Source organism: Zonotrichia leucophrys, chromosome 4, assembly GCF_028769735.1.
Source record: "Zonotrichia leucophrys gambelii isolate GWCS_2022_RI chromosome 4, RI_Zleu_2.0, whole genome shotgun sequence".
NCBI classification, from domain to species: Eukaryota; Metazoa; Chordata; class Aves; order Passeriformes; family Passerellidae; genus Zonotrichia; species Zonotrichia leucophrys.
In genome coordinates this window covers 71,192,282-71,206,948 of record NC_088173.1, presented here as the reverse complement: position 1 = coordinate 71,206,948, position 14,667 = coordinate 71,192,282, and the positions used below count along the sequence as shown (strand labels likewise).

General features: G+C 47.1%; 1 protein-coding gene across 4 annotated transcripts in view; it reads right to left on the bottom strand.

The window, feature by feature from the left end:
- Positions 1-14,667, bottom strand: part of EXOC6B (exocyst complex component 6B) — a 299,395-nt gene that overhangs the window by 140,957 nt on the left and 143,771 nt on the right. For all 4 annotated transcript variants that reach the window (XM_064712101.1, XM_064712102.1, XM_064712103.1 and 1 more), the window contains one exon: positions 13,847-13,915. In XM_064712101.1, the coding sequence (XP_064568171.1) occupies positions 13,847-13,915 (69 nt within the window). The remainder of the gene's footprint in view (positions 1-13,846; positions 13,916-14,667) is intronic.

The window sequence follows — 14,667 nt, the reverse complement described above, 5'->3', positions numbered from 1 at the left end:
GAAATTTGGGGAAATTCCTCATGGAAAGAAAGGATTGTGCGCCCCTGGGGAGATTTCCAAGCCCTGTGATTTGGCACTTGGGGACAAGGGACAGGGCTGGACTGGGTGACCTCAGAGAGCTTTTCCAACCTCAGCAATTCCATGGTTTTATGATCCAAAGCCTCTCCTTGCAATCTCAGAGTTCCTGTCTGACACATCCTCATTGCGCATCAAGAGGGACAGAATCCTCCCAGCTTTCCTTCCATCCATGTCCATGTCCTATTCCTGCCATTCCATCCATGTCCTGTTCCTGCCATTCCATCCATGTCCTATTCCTGACATTCCATCCATCTCCTATTCCTGTCATTCTATTTTTCCATGATTCCCACAGCTGGAGCCAACATCAGACCTCAAATTTTAGGGATAATCAGGAAAAACTGGCACCACTCACCAGGGTTGGATTTGGGTCTTTAAATGTCCCCAAGAAGTGGCACAGAGAGAGACTTTGGTTCATTTTTAGGAGCCAAAATGAGCCCTAAATGTGGAATTTCAGCATCAGCCCAGCAGGATTGGGACAGCTGGGCAAGGAGAGGAGGGAGAAGGCTGAGGAAGCACATCCAGTCCAGGATTCCAGAACAGATGGATCCAGAATCCTCTTGGAAACACTCAGAAAAACAGAGGCATGGGGCAAAATACAAAAAGAGGAATTAAAATTAATGAAATGAGGGGAAAAATTCCCCAGAGGGTGGTGAAATGTTGGAGCAGAGAGGCTGGGCAGCCTCCAGCCTTGGAGATCCTAAAATTTACATGGAAAAGGCTCAGAGATTCCTGATTTTACTTCAAATTCAGCAAATTTAGACTTGAACCAAGTTTTCCACGAGCTGTTCCAGTCTGAACTGGGTGCCCCTGCTATTGGGATTAGATGGGATTTAAGGTCCCATTCCATTATGGTTTGAATCCACAACCAGAGGATGAGAAAAGAGTGGGAATTCACCATTTCCCTTTGAGCTAAACCAAGTTTTACCTTAGAACACCAAAGTTCTCCAGGGAAATTCCTTCCAGATCACTTCACTTCCACCCCTATCACTTGTTATTTTTGAGATATCTCCCTTCTGGACACCACCACAGAGCCCTCTGGGGCAGCTGAGGCGTTTTCCAAACATTCCTGGGACCCTCCTGAGCCCCAAAGCCCGGAAACAGCAAATCTTGGGAAGAGCCTTCCCACGCCTGCACATGGGAGGAGCAGGGCTGGAATTCAGGGTGGACCCTGAACAAGGTGAACATGCCCAACAAAATCCCCATGGCCTCGGAGCTCCCTGCATCCAGCAGCTCCAGAGTGGTTGAAATTCCTTCAAAAAGATCTTAGAAATGAGTGGGAATTTGCAGTAAAGGCTGAAAAATGATGGGAGGAATTCCAGAATTTTCAGTCCCTGAGTTGTGTCCTCCTGGGACAGAATTCCAGGAGAATGGAGGAGAAGGGGAGTGGGGAGAACCAGGACATATTTCAGCAGGAGTTATAGCAATGATGTGCTGGATTTGGGGATCCTGGGAAAGCAGAATCCCTGACCTTAGCCAGGATTTATGTGCTTTTCTACAATATTCCTGAACCTAAACATGGATGTCCCTGTATGGATGAGGCACAGCTGGAAAAATAAATAATTATTGGGGTGGTCAGTTCCAGAGGGTCGGGATCAAGGAGCTCAGGGAGTCACCCCAAAGGGAGCTGGTGACAAATGGGGACCACAGCAGGGCCTGTCCTGGGACATGTCCAGCTCCACTCTGGGGGCAGAGACCTGGAGGAGCCACAGAGCAGCTGCCAGGAACTCCTCAGTGACCCCAGCCCAGGGGGAAAGGCACAGGACCATGGAATGATTGGAAAAGGCTGGAAAAGGTCTCTAAAATCATTGGGTGGGAATAATCCTCAGCACTGCCAGGGCCAGCACTGCCCCTGTCCCTAAGTGCCACATCCACAGGGCTCTGAAATCCCTCAGGAATGGGCACTCCAAACCTCCCTGGGCACTTCCAATTCCTCATCCCCCTTTCCATGGGGAAATTCCTCCCAATGCCCACCCTGAGCTCCCCTGAGGCCGTTCCCTCTGCTCCTGTCCCTGTTCCCTGGAGCAGATCCCAAATCCCCCCGGCTGTGCCCTCCTGGCAGGAGCTGTGCAGAGCCACAAGGGCCCCCTGAGCCTCCTTTGCTCCAGGCTGAGCCCCTGCCCAGCTCCCTCGGGATTCTGCAGCCCCTTCCCAGCTCCCTCAGGAATTCTCCAGCCCCTTCCCAGCTCTGTTCCTGCCCTGGTCATGCTCCAGCCCCTCCAGGGCTCTCCAGAGCTGCCCCAGCACTGGAGGTGCCCCAGCAGTGCCAGCCAGGGGACAAGGGCAGGGCAGGACAAGTTCTCAGAGAGGTTCTGGACTCTTGGAGGTTTTCATCACAAGCTGGAATAAAGCCCTGAACAGCCTGAGCTGATCTCAGGACTGCTTCCATGGAATCATGGAATGGTTTGGGTGGGAAGGGATCTTAGAGTTCATCCAGTCCCATCCATGGCAGGGACACCTCCCACTGTCCCAGGCTGCTCCAAGCCCCAGTGTCCAACCTGGCCTTGGGCACTGCCAGGGATCCAGGGGCAGCCACAGCAAATCTGGGAATTCCAGCCCAGCCCCTGCCCAGCCTCCCAGCCAGGAATCCTTCCTAAAATCCCAAATATCCCTCATTCCTGGAGGTCAGACCAGAGCCCCCCAGATCCCTTCCCAGCGAATGATCCCACAAACCACCAAACAGATTCCATGCATTTCCCCCAGTGGGGGCAATCAGAGCTGGTCACTGAGAGAGCGATGGGATTGAGGGGATGAAACCAGCCCTAAATCCAGACCCCCAGGATATTCCCAATCCCTAAATCTAAACCCCCAGGATATTCTCAGCCCTAAATCCAGACCTCCAAGATATTCCCAGCCCTAAATCCAGACCCCCAGGATATTCCCAGCCCTAAATCCAGACCTCCAAGATATTCCCAGCCCTAAATCCAGACCCCCAGGATATTCCCAGCCCTGGGATAGCTCTGGGATATTCCCAGCCCTGGAAAAGCTCTGCAGCTCCCCCTCCCCTCAGCTGATGAGGAATCTGCATTGGGGCTATTGCAGGAAAACCTCCCTGGCTCAGGGTGTTTTTTTTTTTCATTTTTTCCCTCCCTTTTCCAGGCCTGTTTTCCAAGGGGAATATTTCCAGCCCTGTGATTTCTGCGCCGCCGCCGCTTTGATGGCAGCCAAGAGCTTTTCTCCCGGGGAAGAAAAGGAGGTCAGGGGGTTAAGGGAGCTCTGTGACAATTCCCAAAGTTCACTGTGCTGCCACCAGGGCCAGGCTCGGGCCAGGCTCCATTAGCACGTAGGACAGGGTGGTTATCACAGGTCACTGACACCGGCCCGCTCTAATGGCTTTTCCTGTGGCCTTATCAATGCCGTGCACAAAGTGGCTCCCCCCAGCCTTCCCCTATGATCTCAGAGCTCTGTTTACAGCTATCTCCCCGCACCAGGCACCAGCCCAGGCAGCAGACGCTGAGAAATGCCAGGACACGGCCATGGGACAGCCTGCAAAGTGCCTGAGATGAACAAGGAGTCACCAGAAAAGGAATTTTTGTTTTTTTTTTTTCCACTGCGCGCCCCGCTCCTTTCCACAAAAATAAAATCAAGTTTTCAAGTTCCCGAGGAAAACTCGACAAGCCCGAGCTCTGAAACAGAAGAACCACAGAGTTTCCATGGTGGGGTTTGTGTTGCACGGTGGAATAAAAGGAACAAGTGGTGCTACAAAGAGAAAAAAGGTTTGGTTTCATCTGAAAGGCAGGGCTGGGTGGCTCTCGTTGTTGGAGTTGTGGTTCCTACAGAGCCTCCCTCCTGCCTTGAAAGGAGAACTTCAATTGTTCTGCCTCCCTCTGCAAAGCACAAATATTTTTGGTGGGGATGCTGAGCCCCTGAGAGGGTGGGGAGGGAGTGGGAGCCCCCTGCCCAACCCCATCCCAAAAAAGCAGGAAAAGGACGACTGGGGCAGGCAGCACCAGCAGCAGCACACCTCTGAGAGGAATTGCAGTGATTTAAGTGCAGGGCTGGCAGGAGAGCCAGGATCCACAGGATCCCCCATTTCCAATGGAATCTGTTCCATGTGGCCATCCCAGGTGGGAATTCCACAGGCTCACCTTGAGCCCAGGGACCCCTGAGCAGCTCCTGCAGCAAACCTTGTGATTCCAGTGATAACTCCAAAAGAAAACCTTGTTTCTCCTCCCAAGGCTGTGCTGGCTGGGCACTAAGAGACACAAAACTTGTCCTTCCCTAAAATTCCCAAGGAGAGCTGTTCCAAAAGGATACAGACTATCCACCCTGACAAGATATTCCTCCATGGATTGTTTGCAGTAAAAAAAGGGGTTATTATTAACTGTACTTTTTTTTTTTTACCTTTTTAATGCACTTTGTGCATCAAAGCAGCTCGAGGGTCGGGGGAGAGGCAGCACAGATAAAAATGTCAGTGCTGAGATAGGACAAATTTATAGTAAATCCCTGTCAGCTCCCATTTATCTAAATTATCCAGCTCTGGATTCTCCAGAAATCCTTCAGCAGCTCCAGCTTTTCGGGCTGTTTTTACCTCAGAATCCGCTCCCTTTTTCTTTCTGCCTTGTTGCCTGTGTTTTTGGACACTTGTTCTTTCCCCTAAAATGACCCCTTTGTAGCTGGGATCAAAGAGCTGGGAGTGTCAATCCCAGTGTCTTGAGGAACATGTGAAGAACCTCAAAGTAATTGGGAAGCAATTAGCACCAAGCTAAAAAAACCCACCCCGCCGAGGCAGAGCCTAAATGAGCATTAACAGGCACCAGCCCCGCTCAGGGAAGGGTTTAAGGGACTTAAATCACCCTCAGCTGCCTCCTGACAACTTTTTGGGAGCACCTTCAGTGCAGCCCACTCTGCCTTGAGTTTTTTTGGCTTATTTTTATTTTTATTTCATTCCTTTCTGCTTTGGGTTCACTCTTTGCTTTCTGCCTCGCTGCAGCTTAGGGGAAACATGAAACACAAAACTGCTTTTCATTTTCTGTTGTGTAAAGCGAAGCCATCCCATGTCTTGGCCTGGAAATCCAAGGCACCCAGCAGCTGCTGAGATGCTCCTGCAGATAAACCAGCTGGCCCAGGCCTCACCTCTCCCCCTTTATTTTGGATATTGATCAAAGCAGCCCCGGCATTACACAGACTTTGGTCAGAGACAACATAAAAGATCGACCCCTCCATGGTGAAATCACGTTCTGGGTCTGTTCTTTAGGTCACAATCCTTTATTTATTGCCATTTTCCACAGCTCGTCGGCCAGCAGGGGATGGAGCTGGTGCCACCAGCCCAGGCTGCAGGTGAATGGCTGAGACAGGCCAGGGCTGCTGAGCTCGGCCTGGGCCGGGCTTAGGGCAAAGGGTCAGCTCAAACCAGGCCAGGCCTTGCCCAACTGATCCTGAAATTCCCATTTTAGACTTTCTGCCAGTCCCTCTCCTTAAATTGTTTGCAGATTCCCAGGCTGGTTTGGGAGGGAGGCACCCTGAAGATTTTGGGATGTTTTGTTTGGTATCTGCATAAATTCAAACTCTTTCCACTCCCATCTCTCCCTCAGGCAGCCCCTTCCTCCCCAGAAAAGGAATCGGGATGAACAATCCCATAAAACATCCCAGGACAGCCTGAAATGGCTGAACAGAACCTGGGCTGGGCTCAGGGCTCAGGATCAGTTCAAACCAGGCCAGATCTCAGCCAACTGACCCCAAAATTCTCATGTCCTAGACTTGCTGCCAGTCCCACTCTTTAAATAATTTGCAGATTCCCAGACTGGTTTGGGATGGAGGCCCCCTGAAGAGTTTGGGATGTTTTGTTTGTTATCTGCATAGATCCATGCGCGTCTCCCCCTCAGGACAGTGTCAGGCAGCCCCTTCCTTCCCAGGAAAAGAACTGGGATGAACAATCCCATAAAACATTCCAGGACAGCCTGAAATGGCTGAACAGAACTTGGGCTGGACTTGGGGCTCAGGATCAGCTCAAACCAGGCCAGGCCTTGCCCAACTGATCCTGAAATTCCCATCTTAGACTTTCTGCCAGTCCCTCTCCTTAAATCGTTCACAGATTCCCAGACTGGTTTGGAATGGAGGCACCCTAAAGATTTTGGGATGCTTTATCCCAGATCTGCAGAAATCCAAGCTTTCCCCTCTCCCATCTCTCCCCTTAGGCAGCCCCTTCCTCCCCAGGAAAGGAATTGGGATGAACAATCCCATGAAACATCCCAGGACAGCCTGAAATGGCTGAACAGAACTTGGGCTGGACTTGGGGCTCAGGATCAGCTCAAACCAGGCCAGGCCTCGGCCAACTGACCCTGAAATTCCCATTTTTGGATTTGCTGCCAGTCACTCTCCTGGGGTGGGTGGGAAATCATTCACAGATTCCCAGGCTGGTTTAGGATGGAGGCACCCTAAAGAAGTTGGGATATTTTATCCCAGCCCTGCAGAAATCCAAACCCTTCCCATGCTCATCTCTCCCTGAGGCAGCCCCTTCCTCCTCAGGAAGGGAATTGGGATGAACAATCCCATAAACCATCCCAGGAGAGCCCGTCCTGCCCCGCAGCCGCCACCACGCCAAGGTCCAGCTCTCAATTAACCCCCGCCTGACCTTCCTTCACTTTCTTTCCCCCTGCTCTGCCCTTCCTGCCAAAGTTCAGCGTTTCCTGGAAAAGTCTCCGTGCCTGTTGGATGTTGTCCTTCGCCTTGGTTGCCGAGGGAAGGATTTGCAGGATTTACAGGTGCCTGGCCCCCTCTGGAAGCCCATGACCGCGGGCTGACCCCCCGGTACAATATGTGAACTCCTGCCCTGCTGATAAGGCTGCCAGATAGGAGCAGGAGTTTGCAAATAATCCTTTGGGAATTTATAAGCAGCGCAGCCATAAAACCGAGGTGACTGGAAGGTCGATTTCACTAAAAATAATAAATATCTCAATGTTTATTCAACGTGGGCCTTTTTAACTGCAGGCCAAGCTCTGAGATAACGCCATTGTAAATGACAAATATTGGGAGTTTTGGGGAACTATTACATTATGATCCTTCCGTCTGACACTGCCGGGGCCGTTCCCTCGATGCTGTGCAGGATCTCTGACACTGCTCCACCCGAGCTGGGCCTAGAGAGCCAGGCCAGGATTCAGGCTCAGGTCAGCAAAAGGGCAATTTGCTGCTCTGAAGGTTTTTCTCCTGCTCCTGGCTCCCTAAAACACCTTCCCTAGAGCTGAGCTCTGGTTTCTGCTCGTTGTTAGTTCTTGTTCCTGGTTGGAGGGTCTGGGCTGGGAATGAACAGGAGGAATGGGAGCAGGGACAGGAGTGGGAGCAGGGACAGGAGTGGGAGCAGGGACAGGAATGGGAGCAGGGACAGGAATGGGAGCAGGGACAGGAATGGGAGCAGGGACTGGTGGGGTGGGGACAGAGCTGCTGGCACTGAACCACTGCCCTGCTTGAATCTTTCCATGGAATCCCTGAGGTTGGAAAAATCCTCAGGGACTGAATCCAACCATCCCCAGCCCTGTCCTGTGTCCTCAACTGATGCCTCAGGTTTGAGCTTTTCTATTTTTCACATTCTGTGCTGCTTTAGTGTGTGGGTCTGGGTTCACATTATGGGATGGTGACAAAACAATTCCTGCTCCAGCTGGGCACCAAGGACAAATGATCCAAATCTCAGCCCCAAGAGCACAAACCCCGTGGGCTGGAGAGAGAAAAACAAGCAGGGTGGGACTGCCTGGGCTAAAGCTGGAATGGGACAATGAACTGCAAGAGGCAAATGGAGATATAAGGGAGAGACCCCGGGAGCTCTCGTGCATTTTGGGACCATTTTGGTCCATCTTGGTTCATTCTGGGACCATTTTGGTTCATCTTGGGTACATTTTGGGACCATTTTGGTTCATCTTGGGTGCATCCCTGACTGGGCACTTGTGCTGCCCCAGGTGGATCCATGGAGGAGATCCTTTTAACAAATCCCTGCTTTATCCTTTAATTCTGTCTGGTCTCTGCTCTAGCTCAGCCTCCCCAAGGCATCACAAGGGCCACATCCCTGCGGGGATTAGGACTGCTGGAAAACCCTTTCCACAAAGGAATTTTCCCAGTATCCAACCTAAACTTCCCCTGGCCATTCCCTCTTATCCCATCCCATGTTCCCCCTGTCCCTTGTAGGGACACCACCACCCATCCCTTGCACCATTCCCACCTCCAGAAGGAGACAATTCCACCCAGATCCATCCCATGGATCGGCTGCTACCCCTGACACATTTCTGAGGATCAACCCCTTTTTCTGATTGGAACGAAAACAAAAATCCCCAATGCAGAGACAAACCCACTTCTGTTATGTGAAGCAAAGCAATTCCATGTCTTGGCCTTGAAATCCATGGAATGCAACCATTTGGAATGTTCAAAACTGACCCATCCACCAGCAGAAGCTGCTGACCCTCCTCAGAACACCTTTGTGGACAACCACACCAGCAAATCCATAATAAATCCAAATTAAATCCATAATAAATCCAAATTAAATCCATAGTAAATCCAAATTAAATCTGTATTAAATCCGAATTCAGCCCATATTAAATCCAAATTATTTGAGCATAATAAAGCCATACTAACTCATATTAAATCCATATCAAATCCATATCAAACCCACACCCTCGAGTCAAACCAAGGCCTGGCAGTCCCTCCAATAGGATTCCCAATCCCATCTCCACGATCCATGTTTCTCCCTGAAGTTTCCCCAAACAAAGTGGCACTTTCAGCCCCCCCAGCCTTTCAGCTCCCTCCTAATTCCCAATTAACAAACTCCTGCTCCAGCTCCCAGCTCCGCCTGGAGCGCTGGGATTTTCCTCCAAGATAAACACAGCCACGCATTTTGGGGAGGGGAACTTCTCATTCCAAGAAAATCTCACGGCGACGTGGCCAAATGACCTAATTATGAACAGATGAGGGGCACAAAAAGATGTTTTATAGGAACAGGGCTTCTGACAGTTCCTTTCCTTCAGCAAACCCGTGTGGATCGCTGGGAAACTGGGAAACAATTCCCTCTGCAGGCTGGGAAGGGAGGAGAGCTGGCAACACAGAGCTCCTTTCATCTGCTGCCTGGGATCTGGGCTGCCCAACCACAGGGGAAGAGCCCCAAAACGGCTCCTGGGCTCCAATGGCCCTGGAAAAGGGATGCAGGTTCCCTGGAATGGCAGATTCAGGGCTTGGATGCTGCTGGAAGCATCCCAAAAATCCAGGGTTGGAGGATAAATTCTAAATATCCCTAGAAAGGGATGAGGCTCCAGAGGTTCTTTGGATCAGGAGATTCAAGGCTCAGATGCATCCCCAAAATTAAAATTTGGAGGGTGAGCTCCTAAGGCCCCAGAAAAGAGATGAGACTCCACAAGTTCCTTGGAATGGTACATTGAAGGCTCGGATGCAACCCTGAAATTCAGAGTTGGAGGCTGAGATCCAAAGGCCCTGGAAAAGGAATGAGACTCCACAAGTTCCTTGGAATGGCAGATTCAGGGCTTGGATACTCCTGGAACCATCCCTAAAATGAAAAGTGGGGGGGGAGCTCCAAATTTCCCTAAAAAGGGATGAGGCTCCACAGGTTCTATGGATCAGGAAATTCAAGGCTCAGGTGCATTCCTGAAATTCAGAGTTGGAGGGTGAAATCCAAAGGCCCAGGAAAAGGGATGAGACTCCACAAGTTCCCTGGAATGGCAGATTCACGGCTTGGATGATCCTGGAAACATCCTTGAAATTCAGAGTTGGAGGGTGAACTCCAAATGTCCCTAGAAAGGGACGAGGCTCCACAGGTTCCTTGGATCAGGAAATTCAAGGCTCAGATGCATCCCCAAAATTAAAATTTGGAGGGTGAGCTCCCAAGGCCCTGGAAAAGGGATGCAGGTTCCTTGGAATGGCAAAATCAAGGCCTGGATGCTGCTGGAAGCATCCCTGAAATTCAGAATTGGAGCATGAGTTCCAAAGGTCCCTAAAAAGGGATGAGGCTCCACAAAATTCTTTGAATCAGGAAATTTAAGGCTCAAATGCATCCCTGAAATTCTGAGTGAGAGAGTGAGTTCCCAAGGCCCTGGAAAAGGGAAGAGACTCCACAAGTTCTTTGGAATGGCACCGTCAAAGCTTGGAAGCATCCCTGAAATTGAACGTTGGGGAGAGAGCTCCAAAGGCCCAGGAAAAAGGAAAAGACTCCACAAGTTCCTTGGAATGGGACATTGAAGACTTGGATTCATCCCCAAAATTAAAATTTGGAGCGTGAGCTCCCAAGGCCCTGAAAAAGGGAAGAGACTCCGTAAGTTCCTTGGATTCAGGACTTGGATGATCCTGGAAACATCCTGGAAATTCAAAGCTGGAGGATGAACTCCCAATGTCCCTAAAAAGGGATGAGGCTCCACAGGTTCCTTGGATCAGGAGATTTAAGGCTTGGATGCTGCTGGAAGCATCCTAAAAATTCCCAGTTCAAAGTTGGAGGATGAGGTCCAAAAGTTCCTTATCCGCCCTCCTTATAAATGAATATTTTTAAAAATCCACGTACTCAGAATTCCCAGGAGCCAGCCTGTGGAAACCGGAGCTCTCTGGGACAGCTCCAAGGAACCATTTTTGGTTAAAAACCAAACTCCTGGCACAATCTGTGGGAATTTTTCCCTCAGGAATCTCGGAGTGATCCGGGCAAGGGTGGATTGGGGATGGCAGCAAAGCTGCTCCTGTCAGACAGAGCCGGCAGGGCAGGGAAGGTCTCCAGGGTGCAGCAAATGATCCATTTCTGAGGAATTCCTGCCCAAAACTCCTCCTTTTCCATGGAATAGTGAAATTACCGTGGCTAAAGAAGAATCCTTGGAGAAAACTGCATTGGAATCTGACCAATTCCTGCCCTAAACTCTTCCATTTTTCGGTGATTAACGAAATTGCTGCATCCAAAAAAGGTATTCCTGGAGAAAATAGCATCAGAATCCAAACAATTTCTCCTCCAAAACTCCTCCATTTGTATGGAATAACAAAGTTACTGAATGCAAAGAATACTTGGAGAAAATGGTACCAGAGAATCCAACCAATTCCTGCCCAAAATTCTCCCATTCCCACAGAATAACAAAATTGCTGCATCCAAAGAGGAATTCTTGGAGGAAACAGCATCAGATTTCAACCAATTCCACCCTAAAACTCTTCCATTTCCAGGCAATAACAAAGTTACTGAATCCAAAGAATTCTTGGAGAAAATGGTATCAGAATCCAACCAATTCCTTCCCAAAATTCTCCCATTTCAATGGAATAATGAAGTTAATGATCCAAAGAATCCTTGGAGCAAACAGCATCAGATTCCAACCAAATCCACCCCAAAATTCTCCCATTCCCACAGAATAATTAATTTTTCCTTGGAGCAAACAGCATCAGATTTCAAGCAATTCCTCCCCAAAACTCCTCCGTTTCCAAGGAATAATGGAATTACTGGATCCAAAGAGGAGTTCTTGGAGAAAACAGTGTCAGAATCCAACCAATTCCTGCCCAAATTTCTCCTATTTCAATGGAATACTGAAGTTAATGAATCCAAACAAATCTCAGAGATAATGGTATCAAGAATCCAATCAATTCCTGCCCCAAAACTCTTCCATTTCCATGGAATATTGAAATTACTGCGTCCAAAAAAGTATTGTTGGAGCAAAACATCAGAACACCAACCAACTCCTTCCAAAATTCTCCACTCCTACAGAATAACAAAATTACTGCATCAGAATCCAACCAATCCTGCCCAAATTCTCCCATTTCAATGGAATAATGAAGATAATGAATCCAAAGAATTCTTGGAGAAATAATTCTCCACTTACAAGGAATAATGAAATTCCTGCATCAAAGATGAATTCTTGGAGAAAACAGTTCAGAATCCAACCAACTCCACCCAAAATTCTCCCATTCCCACAGAATAATTCATTTTCATTGGAGCAAACAACATCAGAATCCAACCAATCCCTGCCCAAAACTCCTCCATTCCCATGGGATAATGAAATTCCTGCACCCAAAGAGGAATTCTTGGAGGAAACTGTCAGAATCCAACCAATTCCTGCCCAAACTGTCCCTTTTCAATGGAATACTGAAGTTAATGAATCCAAAAAAATCTCAGAGATAATGGTATCAAGAATCCAATCAATTCCTGCCCCAAAACTCTTCCATTTCCATGGAATATTGAAATTACTGCGTCCAAAAAAAGTATTGTTGGAGCAAATACATCAGAACCCAACCAACTCCTTCCCAAAATTCTCCCACTCCTACAGAATAACAAAATTACTGCATCAGAATCCAACCAATCCCTGCCCAAATTTCTCCCATTTCAATGGAATAATGAAGTTAATGAATCCAAAGAATTCTTGGAGGAAATAATTCCTCCACTTACAAGGAATAATGAAATTCCTGCATCAAAGGATGAATTCTTGGAGAAAACAGTGTCAGAATCCAACCAACTCCACCCCAAAATTCTCCCATTCCCACAGAATAATTCATTTTCATTGGAGCAAACAACATCAGAATCCAACCAATCCCTGCCCAAAACTCCTCCATTCCCATGGGATAATGAAATTCCTGCACCCAAAGAGGAATTCTTGGAGGAAACTGTCAGAATCCAACCAATTCCTGCCCAAACTGTCCCTTTTCAATGGAATACTGAAGTTAATGAATCCAAACAAATCTCAGAGATAATGGTATCAAGAATCCAATCAATTCCTGCCCCCAAACACTTCCATTTCCATGGAATATTGAAATTACTGCATCCAAAAAAAGTATTGTTGGAGAAAACAGCATCAGAATCCCGCCAATTCCTTCCCAAAATTCTCCACTTCCTACAGAATAACAAAATTACTGCATCCAAAGAAGAAATCTTGGAGGAAACAGCATCAGACTCCAAACAATTCCTGCCCAAAACTCCTCCATTCCCATGGAATAACGAAATTCCTGCACCCAAAGAGGAATTCTTGGAGAAAACAATGTCCAAATCCAAACAATTCTTCCCCAAATTTCTCCCATTTCAATGGAACAATGAAGTTCACGAATCCAAAAAATTCTCAGAGATAATGGTATCAAGAATCCAATCAATTCCTGCCCAAAATTCCTCCACTTCCAAGGAATAATGCAATTCCTGATCCAAAGAGGAATTCTTGGAGAAAACAATGTCAGAATCCAACCAATTCCTGCTCAGAATTCTCCTATTTCAATGGAATAATGAAGTTCATGGATCCAAAGAGGAATTCTTGAAGAAAACAGCAGCAGAATCCAACCAATTCCTCCCAAAAATTCCTCCATTTCCAAGGAATAATGGAACTACTGCATCCAAAGAGGAATTCCTGGAGAAAACAGCATCAGATTCCAACCAACCCATGCCCAAAATTTGTCCATTCCCGCGTAATAACGAAATTTCTGCATCCTAAGAGGAATTGTTGGAGAAAACAATGTCAGAATCCAACCAATTCCACCTCAAAATTCTCCCATTTCCACAGGATAGTTCATTTTCCTGGAAAAACAGCATCAGAATCCAGCCAATCCCTGCCCAAAATTTGTCCATTCCCATGGAATAACGAAATTCCTGCATCCAAAGAGGAATTCTTGGAGGAAAACCCAACAACCAAGAATATAAACACATTCAAAATTCCAGATTTGGGACAGGAGGAGAAAATTCCCTTTGCGTTTCCGTGCCCTGCATGAAGGAATTCCAGAGATTTTCCCCAAACCCATCCTTCCCTGGATTTTTCCTCCCTCAGGGATGCACATCCCAGGATGAAGGAGGGAGGAGCAGATCCATGAAAATTGCCCAAAGCAGGAAAATCCCGGATTCACTCACCAGGACAGAGTAGATGTGGAGGCATCGATAGACCGGGGAGAAATCCACCAAATCCTGGGCTCCAGGCACCTGAAACGGGGAGAAAATCCATGAAAAACGTGGAAAACTCACCAAAAATCCATGGATGAGGAAGCAAAACTGCAAAACAATGAATTATTGATAAGTGGAGCACGAAAATATCACAGACCGACAAGTGAAACCCTAAAAAAATCACATTTAAATAAGTTTATCGATCAAAAAAAATCATATTTAGGTGAACGAAACAATTTAAACATATAGGTGAATGAAACTATTAAAAAAATCAAATTTCAATGTGTCCCTAAAAAATTCCATCTATGTGTGTACAAGTGATAAAAATTTCATTTACAAATAAGTAGAACTGCAAAAAATTTAAATATGGGTACATGGAACTCTAAAACAAGTGAAACCCTAAAAAAATTCACATTTAAATGAGTTTATCACTCAAAAAAAATCATATTTAGGTGAATGAAACAATTTTAAAAATCAAATTTAAGTAAGAGTCACTAAAAATCCCATCTATGTGTGTACAAGTGATAAAAATTTCATTTATAAATAAGTAGAACTGAAAAAAATTTAAATATGGGTACATGGAACTCTAAAACAGTGAAACCCTAAAAAAGTCACATTTAAATAAGTTTATCGCTCAAAAAAATCATATTTAGGTGAATGAAACAATTAAAAAAATCAAATTTAAATAAACACCACTCTAAAAAATACCATCCAGGTGAGTGCAGCTCACAAAAATTTGATTTATAAGTAAGTAGAACTGAAAAAAATTTATATATGGGTATATAGAACTC